Raw genomic sequence first — 27,404 nt, 5'->3', positions numbered from 1 at the left:
ATGGAGGAAGGGAGGGAGGGAGGGAGAGGGAGGGAGGGAGGGAGGGAGAGGGAGAGAGGGAGGGAGGGAGGGGGAGGGAGGGAGGGAGGGAGGAAGGGATGGAGGGATGGAGGGAGGGAGGGAGGGAGGAGATGCAGGGAAAGCAGCCGCTGAAGGGTGAGCGAGGAATTCAGCTCCAGGTGGGATGGAGCCCTCGCACTTTAATTTGTTGCCTTTGATGATTCTGACTCATGGGCTGGGAACCAATGGGGAGGCGGGCGGGGGGCGGGGCAGGGGGCGGGCCCCGCCCTCGGCCTCCTCGGATTGGCCGCGGCGCGAGCTGATGCCTATGCATGAGGCCGCTGGGTGGCGGCGGGAGCTGTCACTCACTCACTCAGTCCGTCCGCCCCCTGCCCCTTTTATATCCAGGAGGCTGCGCCTGAGACTGAGCTTTGGGAATTAGCAGCAGAATCTAAGCGGTGGATACAAGGCGGGGAGCTCATCACAGAGAGAGAGAGAGGGAGAGGGAGAGAGAGGGAGAGGAGACTGAATCAATATGTGGCCACAATTAACAGTCTGATGGCCCTGACTGCAGGCAGCGGCCACACGCTGTGTTTCTAGATGATGGGGACGGGTTTGGTCTTCCTCTTGCACTTTCTGTAGGAGTTGTGTCTGGTTAACAATGAATCGCTCACGCACGGCATGGAATGCAGCCTGAGCTGGTACCAGTCAGATTTCGCTACCCCGGCCGCCTTCCGAAAGAAACTTTTGCTGCTCTTCACCATGTTGCTCCTGTGGGTCTACATCTTCTACTCGTGCACCGCCCTCTGCCTCTCGGTGCCCAGCCTGGGCGATGCACACGGGCCAGGCCGCCAGGGGCCGGGCGCCCCCGAGCCCGAGCCCGAGCCCAAGCCCAAGCTGCTGCTCCGAGCCCGGCAGGAGGTAGGTGAGAGGCGGCCGGCCCGGGAGCAGCCGCTCGCCTCCCGGTCGGCTTCCAGAGACTTGCTGCAGGAGGATAACAGCGGGGGGACCGAGGAGAGCCCCACCGCCGCCAGCGGGCACCCGCTCAAACCCTTCGACCCCAACCCGAGCGGCTACGGAGCCAAGAAGCTCCCGCAAGCCATCATCATCGGGGTGAAGAAAGGGGGCACCCGGGCCCTGCTCGAATTCCTCCGGGTCCATCCCGACGTCCGGGCCGTGGGGGCAGAGCCGCATTTCTTCGACAGGCACTACGACAAGGGCATGGAGTGGTATAAGTAAGTGTGGGCGATGGGGTTTGCTGCCCTCTTTGGGAAGGGGGTACAGGAAAGAGGGGGGGAGGATGATGCTAGAAGCACAGGACGATCCCAGCTAAGGGCAGGAAAGCCTGGCACCCTCTCAGCCCCCGCCCCGTCCACAAGGGAACGAGAGATTCCCGCGGGGAGCTGGTCGAGGGTAGGGGTGGGGTATCCGAGGGAATGGGTTTGAATCTTCTTCATTAGTCGCTAGAACTTGTTGGGCAGTTCGGCTGTTCAACGCCGCTCTGTGGAATCGAGCACCGAATGCCAAGGATTTTTTTTTGGGGGGGGGGTCACCTCCCCACCCAGCTCCACCTCCTCTCTGGAAAATCCGGCTCCCTCCCAAACTCCCAGATCTTTGGGAACACCCCAGGCCCGAGACTGTACAACCCTCCCCCCCACCCCCCCCCCAGCCCCCAAAATAAAACATCGAAAGATTTCAGCCCGACCTATTTTAACACTTCAGGTTGAGCAGCGATCAGAAGCGTGAATTTTTAAACAGATTGTTCTTTTCCTCTCGATGTCATAAACCTCCGCTTCAATCCTCACTCTTTCACACCCGGTTTACAATGCATGGCATTTTTATACCCCCGCTCTCAGCAGAGGGGGATGTGTTTTAATCATTGGGGAGCGGCAGGTTCACCCCAGTGGAATATATAATATAGTGTGTGTAAAATATAGCACGTGTGTGTATTTTCACTGTTTCACAAGGTTTACATGGGGGTGTACACTTTTTAACATAATCTGAATTGACCTACACAGCCCGGCAAGCGGAGTTATGTACCTTAAATTGACAAGCGAATGGCGCCACAGTTATAACAGGAAAAAAAACAATGTGCGAAATTATAAGGTTATTGTAGATATCAGGCTGCCTGTCATATGCAAAGAGGGAGGTTTCACGAACTCCACAATGCGCCTTTAGGCAATTTATACCCCAAACTTCACTAACGAAAGGTGCGTTTGGGCAAACGCTGATCTGAAATTCGAATTTGACTTGGAATCTTGTCAGCCATGTGAACAATCACACTGCTTACTGTACAGGGTCGAGGGTTTGGTAACTAACTGCTTCATTCTGAGCTTTCTTCAGCCGGAGTTTTAGCCCAAGTTGAGCTGTTTTGCAATGGTCACCCTTTTCATGAACTGTGTGCATGGAGAGTGACTTCAGCCTGTATGGGGGTGGGTGCAAGAGAGAAAGGTCGTTAAAATAAATTATGGTGCGAAACTCATGAGGTTCAAACTGTAGGGAGCCGAGGGCAGTGCGCTTTTATTTTTATAGATCTCTGCAGTGGGCCAGGGGAAAGGGATATTGTGAAAGGTGAAGCTAGCTGTGTTTTAGCTTACATCCATCAAGCCAGGAAACGGCTCGGTAATACAAGCCCTGGGAATAAATCGGGATGCAGAGAAACACGAGGTGAAATCTGCTGTTCTTTCTGGGCCCCCGCTTTCTCCGAGTGCAGCCTGACCAGAGAATTCAGGTTTCCAAAGCTGAAAGTCTTTCCCAGTAATCAGTTCTCCCCCCACCCCCGAGATGTTCCGTCCCGCGGCAGTTGTTGGGATGTCAGAGAGAGAGAGAGTGTGTATGTGTGTGTGTGTGTGTAACTTTTGGATGCTCGCTTCTGACTTTAAACACGCGCTCGAACGCAATAAAGACAACCTGAAGCCTCACCTCACCTACCGTCTAATCTGCCGATTAAAAAAAAAACATTCTTGTCACTGTCTTCGAATTTTTTTTTTTCCGGATCCCAATTTCAGAAGAACACAGGAGTTCAGGTCTAAGCGATGAAACGAGTTTTCAGTCGCTAGCCCAGATTAAACACTAAACTTTAGAATTGGCCCAGCTAATGATTCTCGGTGTGTTCTGATGAGATGATTGACAATAATTATTGAAAATCCAGCTGTATTCACTGACTTTACAGTGTCTTTTAAAACTTTCCTTCCTTCGGCCCGATAGTTGTGGTCGGGAGTTACAAATTAAATCGAATGTATCATTAACGTGTCTTTTCCTTTTTTTAAATTTGTGTTTTGTGGATTTTTAAAAACGTGTTGGGAGGTTGGGGGGTGTAGGGGATGAGAGGGGAGTTGATTGCACAGACTGTTGAACTCCTTTCTCCCATCGTGGGTCGTCTCCTGAGATCAGCACAGAGAGGGGGAGAGGGAGAGAGAGAGAGAGGCGTCCTTTCGGTAACCGGTTAGAATATGTAAATAAAATCACAGTGTCGGCCTCCTGCTCGTTTCCAAAACACAAGGACGAGCTGATTTAATTTCACCTGAGAATGAAAGGTCCCGTTCCTTTTATTCATTCTTTCTGAAAGATCTGCTTCAGTTAAGATAAGAAAGTGAGGTGTCAGATCAGAGCTGGCGAGATCTGCCGGATCTGATGGGGGGCGGGGGTTTATTCTGATCTCTCTCACACACAAATACTTGTCTCGCCTCGAGGGAAAGACTTTGATGTGAATTTTTTTTTTCCATTGGAGATAAAATACTTGTCTGCCTGAACGATATGGGGGAGTTTGAGAAAGTTTCTTGTTTTAATTATCCCCGCTTTCGACTTTTCGTGCAATAAAAATGCCAGGGCTTTTACAACCCTTCTCTCTCTTCCCCCCCACCCCATAATCATTACACTGACGCGAAGAGGAACCTTCTAAAACGTCGTGATGAATTGTACAATTTAAAAGTCGTTAAAATCCGATTTGTTCTTCAAAACATCTATGGATTATTTACTTAATTGACCCGAAGGGAAGAATTTTTTTTAAAAAAACGTCAGAGAAAATATAACCAGGGACCTGATGCCGCCGTTCCAATGGTTTTAACCCTTAAAATGGGCAAATCATGAGTTCATAAAATCCTCCCCACGTCACACAACAAACAGCGTTTGGGGCGGATCAGCGAAGGACTGGTTCAGGGACTTGGGGAGATTTTAGTTCCATTACAAACCTCGAAACAGTGACTTGTGTATGATCGTGTTGGGGTTCCAGTAGATTTTTACTGCTGGTCACTTTTTTTTTGTAAATCTCTATATTTTCTACATTTCAATTAGAACAAGACTTTGGATTATTGAGTACATGGTAAACTGGAGCATATTAAGCGGGAATAGAATGGAGTGTGTTTTCCTTGGGTACAATAGTGAACGATTGAAGCCCAGCCAAGTGTCCAGAATTTCTCCCACCGAATGTTTGAAGCGTTGGAAACCTTGTTTGTATTCTAGCCAATTCGGTTGATTTCAGCTCTGGTCTCAAACTGCGCCATTTGCAGCTCATTTGTTGCTCCTTGGACTGAGTGGCAGGTAAATCAACATTAACCAACAACACCAAGAGGAAAAGAAAATAAACCCGCAAATGTGTGCATCCTTTCCCGGTGTTATCACTACTCTTGTCTTAAACCAATCTGCAGTCAGAGAGAGTCCTGGGGGAGTGCTCGACAAGTTCAGATCCTCCTGAAGGCAGCCTCTCATTATCAGTCCTGTCCTGTCGCTGGATGAAAAACTCCCAGTTTTACTCTAAGGAAACCTGGATGTCCCTTTCCTAGGGAATTTTAATAAGGGGGAAAAAAAAAAGTTTACAGGCTTCCGAAATGTCCCCCTCATTCCAAGGAGGCCTTGGTCAATGAAGGGGAAAAAAATACTTTGTCCTAATATTCAATCAGGCCGCACAAAAATATCAGATACAAATCTTGAGTAGCGTTCAGAATTGTATGGATTTTGTTCTTAGTTCAGATTTAAATTAATTCTCATTATTGAATCGAGAGAAAATATATAATCTGGTCAAATTCACACATTAATATTCAGGTCACTTTGGTATTCGGTTTAAATGCAATTAAACGTAACTTAAAGAACTGGTGTATATCAGTTCTGATTATTATTTTTTGTTCTCCTGTCCCATTCCGCCCTTCGTGGTCGAATGTCTGCACAGGATGGTGCATCAGTCATGAAAAATCGGCCCCTGAGCAGTTGCCATTTGGAGATGACGGGTGCTCTGGGACTTGGGGCACAGTTTGTACTTGTTTCCGTTTATTGTCACAACACGGAGCGGTTGTCATTTTTTTTTATCCCGAGATTTTGGACAGAGGTGGCAAAAGAAACAAACAAGAGTTCATCTGCCAGGAGATAGCCGGCTGGTTTGATTGTTTAGCCGAAATATAATTGTAACCCAGGCCAGACTCGGGCTCAACGTGAAACGCCGGCTAATAATGTCGGGGAGTGAGCTGTGGCCAAAGTGATGGTTTAGCCCTGATGTCATTTATCATCAACGGCGATTAGCAAGGGAAAAGTTACCCAAGTGTCGATGAAGATTGCTGGCTTTTAATCTAGTTTAAATCCTGACCCCGAAAACCCGGGGTGCTCTGACCTGAACAGTAATTAATGATAGTTTAGTAAACCAACACTCAAGAGGGAATGGGATTATTAGGATGTTTAAACACGTTGTCCATTTTCCACCCCCTGTCCTTTGCTGTATTCGGGTTCAGTCGCCAATCAGGGGAGAGCGCTGGCATTTTACTCCAGGAAATAATTGGATAGGGACTGAACACATTTCTAAAAAAATCACAACTGTTTCATGGCTATCAAAATTCGTCACTGACTGGAAGTTTGCCCCATTCAAACTGACATTCTATGTAAACAGTTTATTTATTTTTTGGGGGGGGGGAAAAAAAACCTGTTCATTATACTTCTTTTAAGGGTTGGGTGAGGGGCGGTTTAAATCCTTTTCCAATATTAAAAATAGCCGGCGGTCAGACGGTGGGAGGCGAGGCAGAGGCGAGGCCATGTCCTGTGAGTTGCCCAGACAGATGCTGCTTCTTTCCGAGTGAGTGCTGCCACCCGCAGGTTCGCTAGGATCCGCCTGCGCCGCTGCGGCTTGGGCACTGCACTGTCCACAAGCGCTGACCCATCTCAGCCAGAGAAGGGACTCGGGAGCACAACCCACCCACCTCCAAGGATCGTGTTTTGCTGCCTCGCCTTACTGGGCTCTGGAAACTCGCTCTCTCTACACAAATCTGTCTGGCCATCTTGAGAAGTGGTTGGGGATCCTCGTCTTTGTCCTGTGACATTAGTTAAAAAAAAATATGATGACAATATTCCAATGAAATTCCAATATTCCAATGCAGATCAAAACTACTCTTCTGTCTAGTGCTGGTTTCTAAACTCGTCGATGTAAAAAAAAAACCCAAATAACTCACTGAATTTGCAGCTACCTCCTTATTCATTTTCTCGAGGGGATTACTACATCATTGGTACATTTCTGTTGCACGCCAGCCAGTGTCGGAGGAACCCTCTCTCGGGTTCCCACCTTCCAACCTGTCGTTGTGTTATTGGTTTGGATCATCCCGTAATGTTCCATTCGTATAAGTTCAGCAAATATCGTGCCCATTGCGAAACTAAGCACCCCCCGCCCCCGCCCGCCTCACCCAGCCTGGGCCAAACACAATTAAGTTTTCCAAAAGTTTAAATCGAAGCACTTTGGTTAAAGTTGGAACACCAGGAGTTAGTAACGGAAAACTTTCGCCTGATTTTAAAACAAGACCCATCGCAGTCAGCGATATCTAATTTAACCCATCCGCACTGTCACCTTTAGGAAGGACAATGTTTTGCTGTTTAATGCCCCCCTCAAACATGTGTAGGCTTCCTAAATAACTGCCAAATGTTGATTCTTTTTTTTTGTTTTGGGAAAAGCGTATTTCTTAAGCTGATATTCCTTTTTTTGCCTAATCATTTTCTCTTTATGGCAGCGGAGGGAGAAGAGATTAAAAGAATCGCTTTTAAAAGCTATTTTAGAAGTCCTCTATAGGAAGGAAGCCATCTTTCACAAAGTCACACCCACTTACTCCAACAGGAGGATCTGTGCCCAGTGTATGGGTGGAGGTGTCATTGATAAGACATGGCTGTAGTTGTCACTTAACATATGGAGCAAAGGAAACAGGAAAGGAGAGGGGAGGCTTCCTTGTTTAATTGGTAAGATCAGCTGCTATCACCCGATTGGAACCCTGTCGGTAAATAAACCCTCAAATCAGGCTCTGTACAAATGATGCCATTCTCATTGCCGGTGAACCACAAGTCTACCCCTGAGGCATTTACAGTCTGCAAATAATAGATGTATGTTTATAAACAGAGTCTCTCTGTACCGAGTTATGATAAGATTCACACTGTAATCCAGACCAAGGACATGACATCAGTTTCACTCCTGAGTTACCTAGAATGACCAGCTTGGCGGAAAACAAAAATGACCACCCCACCTCAAACACCCCCCGCCCCCCCTCCCCTGTCTGAGTTTAGTGAGTCAGCAAGGTTTCTGGTGTGCAGTCTGACCTCAGTATAAAATCACAGAATCAATGTGTTTTTGAGTCTAAGCTTAATTTTGTTTTCTGTTTTGTGCTGAGGGGTGCTTATTGTCAGAAAACTGATCGCTGTACCAATTTCTGGGTATGGAGGGTGATTTTATTGAGATTTGTTTCCTTGTACAACATAGATTCAATAGAGAGAAGATTTGAGGTTGTACTTAAGTTTGACAATAACCAGTTAAGACTTTGTCAACAAGTCAAGCATTTCCCAATTTATACAGCTAACATTCCATTTTTAATTTTTATAAAAGCATCAGAGGGGAGTGCCCGCTAGAAAACAGTAAAACTAACTATCTCTTGTTCTCCAAATACTCTCATTTCTGTGTACACAGTATGTTGCCAGTAAATAGGTTAACAGCCACGTGCCCTCAGTATATTGTTTGTATTTAGAGACAATCACTCCCTTGGAGTAAACTAGATCTGTACCTGCCGTTCTCAAGGGAGTTACAGAAGGCATATTTACATAAGTGTTCTGTAAATACAGACCAAGATAGGCCATTGGACAGCTTTCCTATATTGAACAGCTAGAGACCACTTTATGTTTGTTCACAAAAGAGGTGGCAACAAAATATAATTTTGCGCATTGAATGTTCTACTACATTTCATCATCACAGTTTTCTATTGACTTGAATTTCATGACGTCCAGTATTTCCTTAATTAAACCCAATAATTACCATTGGACTATGTCAGATGTAGGAATGTTTCCACTGTGACTGGTTGTGTGCTATTGAGTGACCAAGAATCTGATGAGGTTCATGAAGAGAGATACAGCAATTCTAATACAGTTGAAATGTATTTTTCAATTTAGATGATCATATTTCAGAGCAATTAGCCTGTCTCAGATTATCTGCAGGTTATAGCAAAAAGCTCAGATATTGTCAGTTTAATTAGTTGTATATAAAATATCTGTACCAGGGTGAGCCTGGTGTTTGTTTTACAGGAATTGAGGCATTTATATTTGCAGTTATCATTAATTAGCCTGCCTGAACCAGTGTTTTGCTGACAAGGAGAGTAAAATACAGGACATGAACTGGTTTCAAAGTTATAGATAAGATGAGAACAACCAGTTGAAGAATGTAAAAAATGCTTAATGAGACAGAATCATTAATTGTGGTTGATTTGTTGGGGGAACATCATTAGCAAAATCACTCTTTTTACTCCACTTGGCACAGAATACAAATGTTTTTCAACTGTTTTGCAATTAGAGACTGAAGGACATTGCAACAAAATGCTCAACTGCTACACTTTCAATGGCCTTTCATAAAACATGTGAAAGTTGTACATTTCCGAAAATCAAGGGGAATTTGTTTCGGACAGCTGCAGCATTTCAAGCAGGGTGGTGCAGAATCTCTAAATTCTCCTGATAGTCATTAAGTAAGCACACAGATAGTGACTGGACTTAACAATTTCTCTTGCTAATTTGTTTTTATGCAGAATTCATAATTCATTTAAAAACTTGTAAGGGGATTTTTTCTAACTATAGATGGTAGTTGAACAAATGTTTCCCACAACCATTGCTTAAATTGTCATATACCTTATGTGAACCATTGATGACTGAAACAGCCCCTATTGCAAAATTTATTTTATCACAATTTTTCTGATGTGTGTCTTAGAGATTAGGTTAAGATGTCAAAACTTAACAAGTCAATCAAGTACACCAATTGTGATCAACACCTCATTTAATAAATTTCTTGAATCTAATTAATGACCTACTGAACGACATATTGATGATATTGTAAAGGCAAAGCAATGTAGCAATTGAGGTAACGAGTAGCAAAGAAACTTTCAAAACCTTCAGGATTTCTTCAGCAGATGATAAAGTGACTGTCAGTCAACTGCCTTACCATTGACAACCACTTTATCAACTGGAAAGAGACCAACTGAGGATCTGCAAGTTTATGTAAGTACCAGAAAAATATTTGCACAACCAAAGGTGTGAGTCATTACACTAACTGCACATCAGTAACTTACTCAACTTCATTGAGATCTGATGAAGAGTTATACGGACTTGAAACGTTAACTGTGTTCCTCTCCGCAGATGCTGTCAGACCTGTTGAGTTTTTCCAGCTATTTTTGTTTTTGTTTCAGTAACTTACCAGGTGTTTAGAGATGTTATTTTTAATTTGTTTGATGCAACTGTCCTGAATATCCCCTGAGGCATTCACCCTGAAACTGAACAAACCTTTGAAGTTTGTACAGTACCAGTAAATCTATTACTCAAACCTGCACTAATGCTGGCTCACAGGTTTCCACAATAATACATTTGTTTTCCTGTTCACTTTATAATTAGCATAGGTGTCCTGCAATGGACACTACAATTCTAACACGTTGTTTGGCTTGTAGGGAAGTTCTTCCACTTAGTTTAGTTGCTGTGTGTGTTGCAGTTTCTTAGCTTACAGTGGTTGTTGTGGTTTCAAATTATATTGTTAAAAAAACCCCTCATAATCAAGGTCATCCATGATACATAGCTATAAACATGCGTTTTCCTCCTCTAGTAAGCCAGAATGAAAGTAATTTTTTAATTATTGGACTCACCCAATTTGTGAAATTTTATTGTAAATTATTTCTTTGGTCCTGATGCTAAAGTTGCTTAAACACACCAAGGTGAGTAGTTGGTTGTAGGTAAATTTGTTTAAAATAAAAATGCAGAGTTGACATTAGGAAAGATTTTGGAACAATTTAAAGACATGGTACCCTTAGTCCTTCAGTTAAACTGTCCTAGGCTTCAGCCAGATTAATGGAATGTCGATTATACTTAATCAAATTGAATTACATCAAAAACTGCAAAAGTGTAGCAGCCATCTTCCAGTGGGTTTTGCTGAATGAATTGGTTTTGTTTAATGCTTTACTTGGCAAGGACCATCATAGGATGAGATAAATGCAATTTTAAGTCTTACTTTGGCTAACTGTTGTAGTTATAAACTTTAAGTTTTCTCCAATTACTTCACCTTTCAAGCATTATTTTTATCATCAGGATAACCTGCTGCTTCCTTGTTAACTATCTGTAAACTTCCAACGTTACTATAGTTAGCATTAGCATGCATTTTTGAAAACTGATGCAAGATTTCAGTGTGGAGATATGAACAAAGAATGTTGCCTCTTAAAATGAGCAAGAACATTGAAGAAATGGCTTCACAGATGTTGGTACCTACACAGCTCTGAATTTGGAACTGCAAAGCAATAATACAAATAATGCATTATCTTTCATTTTCTATTGATGTGCAAGCTCTGTGTCATTCAGTCAATCCATAAGACAAGAGACCTTTTTGGATTAAAGACATGATTGTAGCTGCCCATTTTTTTGTTTATCTTGTTCTGCATTTCTGTCTTTGTTGCACACCCACTGAAGACTTTTTTTTAAATGTTACTGGAGTTTTTGACCCTGATTGTTTCCCTAGTTTGCAGGCTCTTGACCCAAATGCCTCATTAGCCTTACATTCTGGATTTTTTAATGGACAACTGGACCAGCAGCACTCTGGGAAAGGTCAGGCTAATATCCTGCAGTTTAAAGAACAAAGTAACTAACCCTCGTTTTCTCTTTAGTTGCTTGACTGCCACCTCCTCTGCTCTGAACAGACTTTAAGGCTAGCCAGGTTTAATGTTAGGTTACACATCACTTCTCTGCCTTTGGAAATAACTTAGCATTAAAAAGCATTGAGGGGTTGCAGCATGCCAAAGCCGTTCCGATAGGTTGTTGGAAGCACATTGAGTGCATCTAGTTTACAAAACAATTATTCTCTTGCTTTGGAACTTTTGTTGGTAGAGTAAACTTAGTCATTTTTTTAAACAATGTAAATTGTAGAAGGATTCTACCAGAACAGAATCACCTGAAATCTGCCACACTGAGATAAACGAAACCTAAGTTTAAGTTCATTTGTAGAGCATGAATTTGGACATCGTTTTGAGTTTCGACCGGTTTTTTTATAAGTTGATGTAATGGATGTGCAGAGGTGTTGAAGTACAGAACTGGCTGATATTTATGTACAATCGGGCTTCTATTTCATATCTTTCACCTTTATTCATAGATTAACTTTTATTTTTGCAAAATCACGAATATAAGGTTGTGAAAATCCAAATAAATATTATTATTGTCGTTTACTTTTCTCCCTTTTTTTTGCTTAATTTCAGAACAGTTGTCTAACATGACTACCTTTATGTACTATTTGCAAACTTGTGGTTTGCTCAGCATATCAAGTTAATATAGTTCATAAAAAGCTGTGATCTCAAACCATAAAATGTGCTTGTTTAAAGTTTTAGGTAATTAGGCCACTGTGAGGCAAAGGACAATGGATTTCTTTAGAAAATGTTCAGCATGAAGAACATTTTTTTCACTGAGTGCAATTAGGCTCGCAGACGATGGAGGAACTTGTGTTGTATAAATAAAACACTTTCCTCTGTGCATTAAAAGATTACTTTCTCCCCTGTATTCTATTGTGACCATTATCCCAACAAGCTCTACCTAAGCACCATAAAAACAGTAGGTAGCAGCAGAATCACATGGAAACCCCTGCCAGCCAATCCCGTTCCAACTCCTTAACTGGACACAATGCCTAGAGTGGCCTCTTCACAGCAGTGAAATTACTTCTGCTGCACAAACCCCTTTCATCTCGCACTGGGAAGCAGTGGATTGTTTTCACTCTGAATTACAGAGACTAATTGTAAGGGGGACATGGGGAGAGGGGAGGAGTGAGGCTACTGGGGTGGCCTGGCCCCTGCCAGCTACCACTGAATGTGGCCACAGCAGTTGGGAAAACATGGCTGAGCAAGATAGGAATCTCCTGCTGAAGGTGGAAACAAAAGCAATTCAGTCCAACAGGAACTTCATGTCAAACACCCATGTTGGCAGTAAGCTTTCCACACATGGTGTACTGCCAATTATTGTTCAGAGCCATTCAAACAGCCCCCTCATCAAACTTCTTTTTACACATATTCCTTCTTCCTTGTTAAGGTTTGCTTTCCCCTGTAGCTGAAGTCAGCTGTATCAAAAGAAGCCAGTTGATGCTCAGCAATAGATTCTTTTTTTTTGAACCAAAATGAAAGGTTTATGTTATGGGTTTCTAAAGTTCTATGTTGAACATTTATTTAACAATATGCTGGTCTGCGAAGATGTTTATTGGCAAAATTAAGGAGGGAGAAAAGAAACACCAAGAGCAAAGAATACAGCCAGGGCTAAACCACTTTCATTACACTTATATCAATTATTAACTCTTAATGCTCCAGTGACCCATCGATTCATCAAGAGGCACAGACTTGGCATAAATAGCTCATTTTATTTTACCAGGAAATTGATGCATGCTAATTTTGACTATAAAGTTATAATAGTATCTGACACCTTGAGGGCTTCTTCCCATGAAGATCCTTAGTTGATAAAGTAATTTGTGTGCAGATTGATGTTTCTCAAGTAAAATATTGCTACTGAGGCTTAAACCATGTGGATAATTAGTTCCCGCTAATTTTGTAGCAGCAATAGTTCTCAAATATCTGAGATAGATCAATGAACAGTTCAATGTTTTTTCCATTAAATACTGTGCTCTCCATTTTAATCAGCTGCAGATGAGAAGGTTTTTATTGTGCGGTTGTACTAATATATGTTGGTAGTCTAATGAGTTATTTGGTTTATGATACTCATCATTGACTACAAACTATTTGGCGTTGCAGGTATGGTAGGCTATTAATGCTTTCCTTAGCTCATTTCAGTATATCTCTTATAGAGTGTGAAATGCCTCCTAACAAGCGGCAGACAGTTGTGTAATTATGTAACTGGAAACATTTGGCTTTAATTGGTTGCTTCTCCACAGCAATGCCAGCCAAGCAAAGGATCAGTAGCAGAGAATAATCTTAGCTATTATTGTTAAAAGAGCAGAACCTGAATGTCAATACTCCCTCTGACTATGATAATCGCACGGTTTGACCACAGTTAAAGCATCCCATTCTTGTAATAATTCTCCCACTTTCCAAGCATGAGATACAATGGCTAAGACGGTCCAGGACGTAACTGAATCAGTCTACACATGTGGAAGATTTTGCATGGACCTAGGGATTTTCAAAACTCCAGCTTGATGTGGAAATTGCAACACCCTAGGGTAAGAAATCTACGGGAAGAGAAGGGAAAAAAATAACTCCTGACAACAGCTGTGACATTCTTACCAAAAATGACCACGGCTGCTGCATAAGTTGTTTTATCTGCTGCCATCTTTAAAATCATGCCATCATATTTTTCCTTCCTGGTAATGAAGGTAAATGCAAATTACTGAGCCATGGCGTAATGCCTTAAGCACCTCCCAATTAGAAAGCAGAATGTGTTGGCATGAAACACGGGGAATTCAAAAGCAAAATAACCATTTTTGATTGTCACCTTAGTGCATGGGAATTCCTGTCTAAAATATGATGCCTGGGAAATGTTGCGCAGCGTTGGAAACTGGCACAAAATAGATGCCATAGCCAGAATGTGATTCTAGATTCACTAGAAATTGGACCTTGAGCCTTACCTCTATAATCCTGGTGTGCTGTGGACACACAAATCCAGGGTGCAGTGCAGCTCATTGGGTTAGGGCTTTGGGTAGTTGAGCTGGCACACAGGTAATGTCTGAGCTGGTACAGTGGGAGTATACTGCAGAGGGTGAACTGGGCTGGCAGCGGCCTGCAGTTTTTTTGTTTGGGGTCAGGAGCAGCACTCCTGTGCCCCCTAGCGTCACAGACCAAAGAATAACATTTTTAAATATCTTTGAGTGCAGCCTCCGGTGGCCCCTTTAAAGAAGGCTGGCTAATCCTCTAAAGCTGGTGCATGCTCTGCTAGGTTAATGACAAATTTGGGATGGGGTCTTAAATGGACATTTGACCCACTGTTTTGTATATTCAAGGTGACTAATACCTGTTTCAGGGGGCCACCCTGGACACAAGTGGTCCACCAAATAACGAATAAGAGGACAATGCTCTCTCATTGTGTGTACACGTTGGCTAACATGGTTAACTTCCATCTTCTGGAGTGAATTCTCCAGTCCTTACTCCTCCTACCCATTCCCAAAATAATCCCGGCTGGGCTCAAGAAAGCTGAAACCTTCCAAGGCACAGCATCTGTAAAGTCTGAAAGGAGGTAATTAACTCTCTGATCTTGGATGATAAAAATACTTTGACTATTTTTATGATCATATAATACAGCAGGAGGAAGTTTGAATGTGACTGTTCAGAATTCATAATGGATTCATATGGTTGCAATTCCAACTCATGGCACCCGAAGTGTCAATGAGTCATAAATATCCTGAGATTCCCCCTCCCAACAATTAACTACAGCTAGTAGATACCATGAAATCTAAGAACAGCTACAATATTAAGGAGGCTTTCAAGGCACGAAATGGGTCATAGTCAGTGCCTTGGACTCCAAAATTCTGACCAATTATTGACATGAGAAGAATTTTGATCCAATCAGTAGCTTTTGACTAATAACAAAATCAGTAAATGTCAGAAGATTGCGCAGAAGCTACCTGTGAGAATAGCCGCAAATGATTCTGTTAAACCTTGTAATGCAATACTAGCATCTGGTGCCCAAGCTCCAGAATGGTGCCAGGTTCTGTTCTGGATGCACTTGAATTGAAATTCCTATTCTGAGCTTATTGTACTGATGCACAGCAATTTAACATGCTAAAGGACAGATAATGCATCAGGCAACAAAGAGGTTATGCCATACATGGCACTTGTGTGATAAATTATGGGGTGTGGAGTCCATCATGTAAGTTGAGTTAGTTGCAAGTCACAAGCCAGCTTTTTGTTCCTTTTTGCCAAGCCTGGATTGAGTTAATGTCATTCTACTGTGTGTCGGAACCAGGTGGCAACTGAGCTATTCATTTGAACAGGACGCTGTTGAAAGTTGCTAAGCAGTAGAAATTATCCTATATTGTGAGTTTTTCACTTCAATTGATTACTTGATATTTCCTATACAACATTCTTTGGAGAGAAGATGGCGGTCATAACTGTAAAATTATGGAGTGCGGGTGTTGTGGTGGGCGTCAATCCATTACTTTTGAAATTCGTATTCAGAAAATATATCAAGTGAAGCCATATGGGAAACAGGAGGAAATTGGTGAAGTGGAATATGCTTGACATTCTGAGTTAAATGTAGGTCAAAGCAAAAGTAGTGGATTCATTGAAATTGACAAAGGGATAGTGTGTTTTTGTTAAAGTCCATTATGGAATAACTCACACTTATAAACAGTAACATGATAAGCTCACTCATCGCACAGCGTGATAAGGTATACATTTTAAAAAGCAGAGGCAATTGCAGTCGGCCCTCCATGTGGCAGAGGCAACAAGGTGCCACACTGCACTGTTTGCCAGACAGTTTGGAGCAGTGAGATTGCGCTTTAGCAGATTGAATTTCAGCAAATGTCAATCAAACGTTCTCATGACCAGCACATCACGGCCTCCTGAGGTGGGTAGTGCACACCTGTTGAAAGACTTATCAGGTGCTATAAATGTAACCTTTTTTTGAAGAGCATTAAGAGCTTTGTTCTGATTGAGGCCCCAAACTACTGTCACTTTGATATGCTCCTTTTTTTCTTCAGCGATAAGATGGGTCAGTAACAGGTTACCAACACCTCTGGCAAACAACCAAGATAAATAGATTAATCACCTCGCTTTTAAAAGTCAGTGCTAAGTGGGCATTGCTGATTTACCACACAAACACAGCCTTTTGGGTCTGTAATGGCCTGCCCTACAATTTCACTCCATTTACTCATTTCATTTTAAAAGTAGACAGAGCATTAACCAGTGCACACTGTTTTACGCTTATATTACATTTTCCTTAAGATTCCTCAACAAAGGAATACCCTTAGTAGCTTTTATTTTAGCCCATTTTCCCTTGATGTGAAAATCCTTGCCACATTGTATTCTTCAGTTGGGGGATGGTGAGGAGAGAGACTTGTTTGTACAATAGACGTCTCTGTCAGCACCCTTCCACAGCACATAGTGTAATTTTCTAGTACATGAGACACCCAAAGCAGTTATTTCCTCCTCCTTTCCCTTAGGAGGGTTGCATAACTGCCATATGGCACTCCATCTAGCAGCCTGGGCAAGAATGGACAACACGGCCGTGATATTCCCCTCACAAATGCTTCAGTGAGTTCAAGTCATGCTATGAAATACTGCGTGGATCATCACTGTGGGGAAAGTAAAATGTCCTTTCCAGCAGTGAATAGAATATGGATTTTTGAACTCTATTACAAGTCATCAATTGTAGATTGTGACAGAGGCCTCCCTCAATGCATTGACTTAAAAACCCCTTGAAACTTTCAATTAAGCACGTTGACTTGAGAAAATGGCCTGTCAATGTTTAAAATACAGCTGTTTACGTCAACAAGCAGATAATGGTTCAGTTGACTGCTTTTAACATTTTTAGACCTCAATAAATACTGCTTAGTTTCTAAAATCCCTCAAAGGCTTTGCAAAAATGTCAGTAAGTCACCAACCTAGCAGATAGTAATTCTTATTGGACCCTGTTGAAATTTTGAGGAACTACAGTTTACTTCACCTTGAAATAGCAATGTAGAAATCCAAGGTCATTGTACCCACACTCTTGTTTATCAATTGGAATCTAGCAACCGACCACTTTTCCCAAGAAATGTGTAGTAAATTAACGCACTAATCAATCTGTGCCTGGCGCTATGCGTTAGAGCAGCAGTATACTGAGTCACAGAGTGGTGGGGCACACTTGTGGGTCAGGTGTTTCCCCAACTTGCTTGACTTCAAAATCAGTTCTCTCACACTGGAGACCACAAATTTCTCCAATAGGGAGGGAGGTAAAAGAGTGTCACCATATGAAGTTCTTGCAATATAGTCCTCTTCTGTTTACTCGACATGGTGTTACTATGCCAATCAAGCCCCACTGGAGGCTAGAGTTAATTTACTGGTGCCCATTATTAAAAGAGAGGGAATGTGCTTCTGTGCTTTAACATTTTAAGTGTAGAACATGTGGCCCCATGAATATGGGGATTCCTAATGCCGTTGCCTCTCTAGAATTTCTCTGCTTTGCCATCAGCTGGAGAGGTAATGTGCATGTGTACTAAACACACTTAACCCAATATTAATGTACATAAATTAAAGGAACAGCTGTTCATAGGTTTGACAGGACTGTACAAGTTGAGTACATCAGGATCTAGAAAGGCTAATCTGCCTTAATTAAATTGATACAGTAGTTCATCTATTGCAGATTCTTTCCAGAACAAGCTATGGCATGCTCTATTTTTATATAGCCCATGCCTTATGATTGGAGAGTTTCTCATTTGGCTATCTTGATTGTTCACGTGTACATCACCACCTTTCAGTACAAATCATATGTAAGAAAGAGAACTTTTAAATGCTCTGTTTGATGTCATGTATTTGGAGCATAGATTATTGAAGCCAGTTTACTGTTAACAAGAACTTCATTTAATTCAAAGTTCAATTTTTCTAACTCATTGTCCAGGGCAGCTATGTTCTAAGGCAGTGGAAGAGCAGAATAGGCCATCTTTTTGACTGATTTGCCATAAAGCAAAATGCTGATGTAAATTCATTCAGTGGCGCACCTTGTTGAATTAAAAGAAAAATGATAAATGTATTTGGAATAAACATGTCTTGGTCCTGTTTTATTGGTCTAGGCAGGTCAGTAATATTCTTGTACATTGGTGTAATTTTTTAAATGATTTCAAGGATGCGGGTAAAAACAAGAGTCCAGATGAAGCTGACTTTAATGTGTTAATGTGGGAGCTAGGTTATTTTTTGGTACTGGTTGAATCACCAAGATCTGAGGTAAAATAGAGGATTTTTTAGGGTAAGGTTGTCATGGTAAATTGTCTTTCAGGAGACTTGAGTTTTTTATTCTCAGTTAGCTATACAACAAAATCAATGATGCAACAACTTAATTGTTTTGCCAATATTTGACACATTTATAATTTAGGTCATAACTATGTTATCAAAGTTTGCATCCCAAGTATTGTATATGCATCTGAATTTTTGTGTAGTGGTTAATATGGCAATGATGTGGCTGGGTCCTCTCCTTGTTTAAAAGCTAGATCCTGATTACATTAGGCTCTTTGATTTATTGAATATCATACCTGGTTTAATTTTAACAGTTTACAGAAAATTAAAATGGCTGAGCGCTGACTTTAATCAAACTCAAAATTTGCTGGTGAGTTAAGAATCCTAATTTTTTCCTTTTTTAATATTTTGATGTTTAAACGGTCAACAAGATAGTTTGGTTGCAAAACTGTAGATCAAATCTTTCTGTTCAGCTGATTAAAGCTGTTTAATGGGAGTCTATGTTTAGAGAACCATGTTTTGCTTTAGTCAACCACTTGGTTAAATGAACCTTTGTTTGATGTGGATCATGAAGATTGTCTTTTGATGTTTGGTGGGTTTAGGCCCATCTTCAAAGCATTAGTGCATCTTTTAAAAATTCTGAATGGTGCATGACACTTATAAGGCATAGGATGAGGCTCCTCTGCCTAACAATTGTTGATGGAACCAGGTATACTGCTTCAGAATAAAAGAGGATAGTGCGGTCTGTTGCATGCTTCCTGTAGTAGGCCTTCCAGCTTTGTGTGCTGAAGTTGAAAAGTAAATGAAACAAACAAAAGACTTGAAAGTACGACAAAAGTAATGTGAAAGAATATCTGTTTGCTGATGAAATCTCGGAATACCTATACCTTATAAATCATATCGATGCAGTCTCCCTTTTCATCTAATGGTGAATCAAGCTTCATCATCTTTTGTTGCTTTCAAACCATTGAAATCACAATCAAGCATATTACTGACTACACACATTTTACGCAATCATTTACTTTGTGTTGATCCAGATGTTCACTTTATTCCTTTCAGAATTTTGAATCCAAATGGCATTGTGCTTAAAAAGAATCCTATCCAAAGTTACAGATATCCAACGTTATAGAGGATGTTTTTTTAACATTCAAGCTATCGCTAGAACTCCTGCTTCCAGTGGTGTATTTGATCACGTGCTTCTCAATAACAGAGTAATTTGAGATGATGTCCTAGTCTGTGCACAGCGCATAGAGAACCTACTTTGTAATGTTGTACTGAAAGCTGTAGAAAATTGCTTTATAGCTTATTGCTGTGTCAACTGTAAACAATGTACATTCTCTGGTTGTTTAGGAATATTATTCTGAAACAGTGAATATATTTGATTTTAGCTGCAGATGGTGCGTGAGTATTCCTGTATTTTGTCAATGTTTGATCACTGCTGTGTTCTGCTGTTTTTCAGAATTCAATCTTGATCAGATTGTAATAACTCATGAAAATAACACAGATTATAATATAACTGCTTGGTGCCATAATGATCTAGAAAGCTCAAGTTATGCTGCCAATTCCATATCTTATAAAGTATTAAAAGGCCAGTTCAATTTCAATATCACAAAAGAGCCAATGAAAACACTCTAGAAACAGTGCTTGGAATAATATTGCACTTGCTACAATGTCCAGGTGGTCTTGCATTGCCTGCTTACATTTGATTTGGTTGAGTTCACACATGAATTGAATAACACATTTGTTGCAAAGCTGAAACCCTTTCACAACAACGTGATTGGGTACCAGCTAGATGTCAAGGCAAGTGACTTGTGCTAAGGGCTAATGCTATTACTACGATTGTATAAGAGGGCTGTGAATTAAGCTGAATTAAGTTGAGAAAACCCCTGTTCAAGCAAGTCTTCAGCATTAGAACACTCCCTTCGATGACTCAAGGCATCTTACATGGAATATAAGCATAGAAAATTTGTAGGGTGGAGATGAAGCATTAAAAGAGATTAGTAAATCTGCTTTAATACAGAACTCTGAATCTAAATTCCAATGTTTCAGATAGCATGTCATAGATTTTGAGAAAGCTAATGAATATTCTTATATAGAGTAATGCTATGACCCAAGATATCAGTAAATAAATAGAATGAGATGATTTTTAGATATTTATTAATGCCGATGGGAAAAATATTTAATGCCTCCTGATCCTAGGCAATAATTTACCAAAGACTTCCCTTTTATTCCTGTTTGCATGAAATATTGCAGTTTTTGAAAAAAAAACAATGCTCAGAACATTACATTTATATCTCACAGCAAATTTATTTTACACACACTATCTGATATAGTTCAGATTGAATCACTGAACTAAGTGGACCATGATACAAAGCTCTGACAATTTTTATCAGCAGTTCATTAAAGTATTATCCGGGTAGAATATTTCTTAATGATCTTCTCTTTGCTAAAGTTCAGCTAATTTAATTAGTGCAGTATTAAAGAATTGTGCTTCTATAAGAATGATATTTACTATGAATTAAATGTTCCAAGAACCTAAAATATGGCTGACTGATGAAAATAAGCTCACTGCTCCTTTCTAACTTTGTCCCTGGGAGTACTACAATCTGTCAAGCTAAACAGTTTTTCTACATTAACTCACTTGTTAGTTTTATCTTTAATGTGAGGGAGCCAGTGAGTATCTGTCCATTTTACGCATGCAGAAGGTGTGTCTATTCCTGTTATATGGGAGGACTTATTACAGTTGAATAAAAGAAAGAATCATTTACAAATGTGCAACTTGCCTGTTGACTATAGTCAGTGAATATTCCTCTGAGGAATGTGAGCAGATGAGCACAGTGCCCCTCTGTGTAGACAAAACTTCCAGTAAAGAGCAGGGATTAGATTCTAAAATGACCACCTGCTATTGATAACTTTTGTCTATCCTAGTTCCCTTTCTCTAATAGTTAAAGATCCAGGACTTTATTGCTTGTTTCATATTGTGTCCAGAACTTTGCATTTTATTTCTTCTGAACTTTGTGGCTTAATGTGGAATGAATCCAAGTACTGTACTTACTACGCAAAATAGACCAACCTGTTCTTAGACTAAGGCAGGTCTCTACAGGTATTAGCAGAAGAGCTGTGTTTTTTTTTTAAACAGAAATCTTCATTATATAAGACTGTTCTTGAAAGATAGTAATATATGTGTGAGCCCTTAATATAACTCTTAGGAGACCGACAAAGGCAATACGAATTATTCAGCAGAATAACCATACTTACTGAAATGGAACTCGTTCCAGTGGTTGCACTCCATGTACTTAATAGTATGAATTACCTTGAAATAGATTTATACATTTTGGGAAGAAAGAAGTGCAACCTACTCCTCTTAATTCAAGGTTGCTTAATTTAATCCCTGATGATTACATATTATTGGGTGCTATATTCCCATTTTGCTGTTTTAGCATTGGTTACTTCAAATGATTAGGTTTTGATACAACTTGTTTCTTGATTTAACTGGAATGGTGTGTACTGACTCTGCATTGCATTAGACTAAATACCTGAATCCTGGGCACTTGAAAATTTGTTGAAGTCCAGTTGCAAGATATTTGTATATTCACCAAAACATGACCCCAGTTGCCTTTCCAATTAATAGATATTCTGATCCAAATGCACTTAACAGCAACAGGACTTTACTGTATTAGGGCGTGTGCTGCAATTATTGTCTATCACTAGTTGTCCTGAGAAGGTTGTGGTGGACCTTCTCCTTGAGCTGCTGAAGTCCTTGTACTGATGGTGCTCCCTTGAAGGTTTTAGGCAGAGAGTTCTAGGGTGTTGGCTCAGAAATAATGAATAAAAGGTACTATGGCCCTGAATTTCCATGCAGTTCTCCTGCTGCAATTTTGGTGGAACATTGGAGGAAATCCTGGTGAAAAATGCCGCTTGTACCATTCCTCAGGAGGTTCCAATGATTTGCCTCCAGAAAACCCTATTGAAAATTCCAGGCATATTTGTCTAAGTCAAGCGTGACTCGGAGGGAGCTTAGAGTTGACAATATTGTCCCTCTCAGTGGTCATGGGTCTGTTGACTTACAGAAAGTAGCATATTTAAAATGTTTCCATGCCTTAGGATTTAGCTGGCTTGATTTACTGTCCATAGTTCAGTTGACCAACACACCAATCATGTTGACTGTGCAAGTTAGTGTTGCAACTGAGGTGACCTTGTAGGTAATTGCTCTCACTGAGACTAGTGCTCATGTACCTTACCCTTGTAGGACAATCTGTGACTCATCTTCACAACATGCTTATAGTAAAGTCTACAACTTTCAGCATTGATACATCTAACATGAGTAAACATGTTCTATTGCTGTTTTCAGCATATTTCCATATGCTGAACGTTATTTAATTTAACAAAAATGGTTTGTTTATTTTACAATTGTCCAAGAAAAGAATTATTAATGGTTATTGCATGAGAATCAAACAGCCTCAATGGTTGGGCAATATTGTGAAATCCCAATAGAGAACATATTCAGAGAATATATTGTCACCATCATAGCTGGTATATTCCAGGGACATATTTAAAAATTCACAGTGACATAGGATTCATTGTCAGAACATTCAAGTTTCATTTTTGGGCAGGAAAGAATTCTACAGCAATCTGAACATTGAAAACAGGGACCATAATTATTTAAAACAAAAACAGAAACAGAAATACCCTGAAAAACTCAGCAGGTCTGGCAGCATCGGCGGAGAAGAGCACAGTTGACGTTCCGAGTCCTCATGAGCCTTCAACAGAAGGACTCAGAACGTCGACTGTGCTCTTCTCCGCCGATGCTGCCAGACCTGCTGAGTTTTTCCAGGTATTTCTGTTTCTGTTTTTGTTTTGGATTTCCAGCATCCGCAGTTTTTTGTTTTTACCATAACTATTTAAATCCCTTTAGCTTTTTTTTTTGTTGAACTGCTGTAATGGCTATTGATTTTAAATAACTATGGGCAGAATTTTCCCCCTGTCGGGGGGGGAAGTTTAAGAGCAGGCGTGCAGAGGCACACCTCCGATCAGTGCCCCTGATCAGGGGGCCACCGCCATTTTATGTGGGTGGGCCAGTTAAGGCCCGCCCAGCGTGACGTCCGCCAGGAAGCGCTGTGCGCTCCATGGGGGGGGAATTCCCTGAGCTGAGAGTGTGTTCTTTCGAACATGCGCATGAAAGAGGGCGCTCATCTCCCTGAGGCTAAGAGCCTCACTTAGTGAAGCTTTACAATAAAAAATCTGAAAAATAGAAAAAAAAATTTCCCTGACATGTCCCCTCATGTGACACTGTCACATGAGTTGGGACATGTCCATAACTTTTACATACACTTTAATTACATTTTTTAAAACCTACATGAAGCCTCATCCCGTCGGTGGATGAGGTTTGATGCTTTTTCTAATGCCCGCCAGGGCTCCTGGCCTGCCCACCAACCATAAGGTTGGACGGGCAGGTCCATTAATTAGTTTAATGACTCTGTCAATGGCCTCAATTGGCCATTGACATGTCGGCAGGTGCACAGCTGATTCTGCTGAGCCCCCGCCTCCCTGAAAATTTAAATGGGGCGCGGTGACGTCGGGAGTTCCGCCTGACATATCCTGCGTCATTTTATGCGTCGGCAAGCAGGCCCCGCCTCCCCTCTCGCCGACTAGAAAATCCTGGTCTATGATATTCACAATGTTCTGGTTTTAATAAGTGCTTGTATCTTTCAGTAACATGAGGCAGTTTCAGAATCAAGGGCATTCTGACAATTCAATAAACTCCAGGAGAGTCTCAAGTATTTACCTTTTTATCATATTAAGCAAATATCATTACCAAAATTTTGGATAGGGCACCTTGCTGGTTTAATAGTCTATATAAGTCTACAGCAAGTTGTTGAAGTTATGTATGTCCCACCTATTCTTACTTACCCCTTTCCAGGCAAGTTAGGCAATAATCACTTTTACTAGTGCTTAATCTTTAGCAGTTCTCCTAAAGCTGTTTTGTTTCCATTGAGACACCAACGAATGAAATTTTTGAGTCCAGTAATATATCAATTGCCAAGTCCCAGTCTGTTAGAGGCTACATATATTCTATATAATTACATTTGTTGCATCTTTTCAGATGGCTTTATGGCTATCTTCTTTGCTTCTGGTCTTATTCCTCAGAGGATTTTCTTCATCAAAGTATCTTTCTTTTTACTCAGGGATTTGATGCCTAAAACACTGGATGGACAAATCACCATGGAGAAAACGCCCAGTTACTTTGTTACCAAGGAGGTAGCTGCCCGAATTTATGCAATGTCCAAGGATGCCAAGCTAATAGTGGTGGTTCGGGACCCTGTCACTCGGGCTATTTCTGACTACACACAAACTCTCTCCAAAAAACCCGATATTCCCAGTTTTGAGAGCTTGACCTTCAAAAACAGGACTACAGGCCTGATTGACACCTCATGGAGTGCTATTCAGATTGGCATCTATGCCAAGCACTTGGAGAATTGGCTACAGTACTTCCCAATGCATCAGATTCTGTTTGTGAGTGGAGAGAGGCTGATCAGTGACCCAGCGGGAGAACTAGGCAAAGTCCAAGACTTTCTGGGTCTGAAGAGGATCATCACAGACAAACATTTCTATTTCAACAAGACCAAGGGCTTCCCCTGCTTGAAGAAGCCAGAGGGCAGCAGCAAGCCTCATTGCCTGGGCAAAACAAAAGGCAGAACCCATCCCAACATTGAGCCAGAGGTGGTTCAGAGGCTGAGAGACTTCTACCGGCCTTTCAACATGAAATTTTACCAAATGACGGGACAGAACTTTGGCTGGGACTAAGGTCAATTTAACCTCATGTAATTACGATAAAGACATGTGAATTTATTGCTCTATATATATATGTAACTTGTACAGAAATCTATTTTATAATAATTTATTTTTAATTCTTAAGCAATTAATTCACTAAGCTGCCTAACCACACTGTATATAGATCAGCCCATATCTTCTAACATTCCACAGTTTTTAATTGCATTGCTCATTGATGGTGCTGTCATTCATCGATTAAGATTTAATATCCAAAAGCACAACTTTTTGTTACGGGTATTCAGTGTTCATATGGTCTAATAATTGGGCATTTGACTCCTTGCCGGTCTATATTGGCTTCATGCAGAAAGTTCTTGTTGTAAAAGTCCATCAAGAAAGCAAAATGTGGTCCGATGGTACGACTCAGTGCAGAAACTGCACATAACTGTTGAGCGTAAGAAAATCTTGTTTGCCTATTGACAACAAAAAGGGAAAAATAATCAAACTATTTCCATGCTTTGCTTAAATCACTAGTTGTAGCAACTGTATTCAAGGCCTCTAATGACCAGATAATTACCAGTATCTTGCTGCATCTTGCTGCTTGGGTCCTTTGTTTTGTCTTCTCTCTTTAAGGTCATCAAGACCATTGTCTATTCATTTCACAGCATGAATTACTACAGATTGGTTGATCATTCTGTGAAGTTTGTGTAGATGGAGATCCCAATATTGATTCCAAACTCCCTCTCCCATCAACTTGGAGCCAAATTTGGAAAGACATCCATTTATTCTCCCTCTTGTATTTATCATAAGCCATATGATTAATGTTGATCAGTTGGGTTGTGACCTATAGACTGAAAATTCTCCTCATTTAATACCCATGACCCTGTGGCAGGAAGATAGTTATAATCATTTGATTATGGCCAGCTCTGAGGCTGCCATAAATGCCTGTAAGGTTATTGTGAAAGTGGAGTTGTCCAGCTCTTTCACTGGTCAGGTATGGTCCTGCAGGCACCGTCATCTCCAGGGTGTAATGGTTATGTAGTTAACTCGATGTTTCTATTTTTTGTGAAAATGTTGGTTGAATTCTAAAATGTAATATGGTTGTGAAATAAGAGGAAGATGTGATGCAGTCAGTTCAAAATGAAACATGAACCAGTGCTGCCTGAAACAGTTTGCTGGAATCTGGATATTGATTTGCACCAGTGAAAGAGTTGGAAATCTCCTGAAAGTGATTACAAAACAACACAAAGTACGTTGGCAACTGGTAATAGAGAAGTTATTTTCAGGCATGAACTTTAGCTCAGATTGTGTCCACACATTTCATAAGAAGGAAAATTTAAATCGGGAGGACAACCTGTGCAAAAACATGACTTATTGTGTATTCCTGGTGGGTCTTGGCTACGTTCAAACCTTTACTGGATCCTAACGTCTTGTTTGAGCCCTGGGCAAGAAATTGAAACCAAAAGGACCACAGTGATGAAATCTCCAACAATGCTATTCAAACCCATTTCTATGTTGTGCTACAAATAATACGCTGCCTTTTTTATTTAAGAAAGGGGCATTTCAATCCATTTGTCTGTTATTTAGCCTTCAACCACACTGATCTATTAAGATTAATTAGAATTTTTGTTAATGAACAAAGCACAATTTTTCACATCTTTTTTTATTTTGATTTTTGTTAAGATTCTCACTTTGCATGCTATCCTGTTTTAACCCATAGATTCAGGTTTTGTCTTTTGAAAGTAAAATCATTCTTGCTTTTAAAAGCAGAAAATCTTGTCCAAAATGCCACCTTTCAGTGACAACGATTGTTCCTGTGCAAAATGGAAGCTATCTGTAACGTGCTATGATGTCGAATGCACTGAGGCAGCAGCAAAGTGCTCCAAAGCACTTATGCCGTTGAAATGAATTACACATCTGTTAAGTTCTGCCCTATGCGTAATATCGCAGCATATCCAATCCATTGTCTTCCGAAGGGTAAATTTATACCTTGAAATGGTGGTTAGCTATCAGTTTGTAATAATAAATATGTGGTTGAGTTTTATTCAGCCTGCATTCAGAAGTACAGATATTAGCAAATTTCTTCTGATAATATTGTACTTTAGATTAGTTAATGTGTAAAAAAAAAAGTAAATCAAGTATTTTGTGGTATGTACAACAGAAAATTAATTTTACACAGATAAAAATGTTTCTTTCTAGGATATTGAATAAAAGCATACTGTTTCTTATTATGAAGAAACAAATAAAATATATTTTACCAAA

General features: G+C 40.7%; 1 protein-coding gene across 1 annotated transcript; it reads left to right on the top strand.

Moving 5' to 3' along the window:
* Positions 1 to 428: 428 nt before the first annotated feature.
* On the top strand, positions 429 to 27,404 carry LOC144699613 (heparan sulfate glucosamine 3-O-sulfotransferase 3B1-like). The gene is made up of 2 exons (XM_078570679.1): positions 429 to 1,235; positions 24,560 to 27,404. The coding sequence occupies exons 1-2, from the start codon at positions 682 to 684 to the stop codon at positions 25,176 to 25,178; spliced, it is 1,173 nt and encodes a 390-aa protein (XP_078426805.1). The 5' UTR covers positions 429 to 681; the 3' UTR covers positions 25,179 to 27,404.

The sequence above is a fragment of the Cetorhinus maximus genome, chromosome 24 (assembly GCF_964194155.1).
Source record: "Cetorhinus maximus chromosome 24, sCetMax3.hap1.1, whole genome shotgun sequence".
Lineage (NCBI taxonomy): Eukaryota > Metazoa > Chordata > Chondrichthyes > Lamniformes > Cetorhinidae > Cetorhinus > Cetorhinus maximus.
The sequence above is the reverse complement of the archived record's forward strand: the minus strand, read 5'-3'. Positions and strand labels throughout refer to the sequence as shown.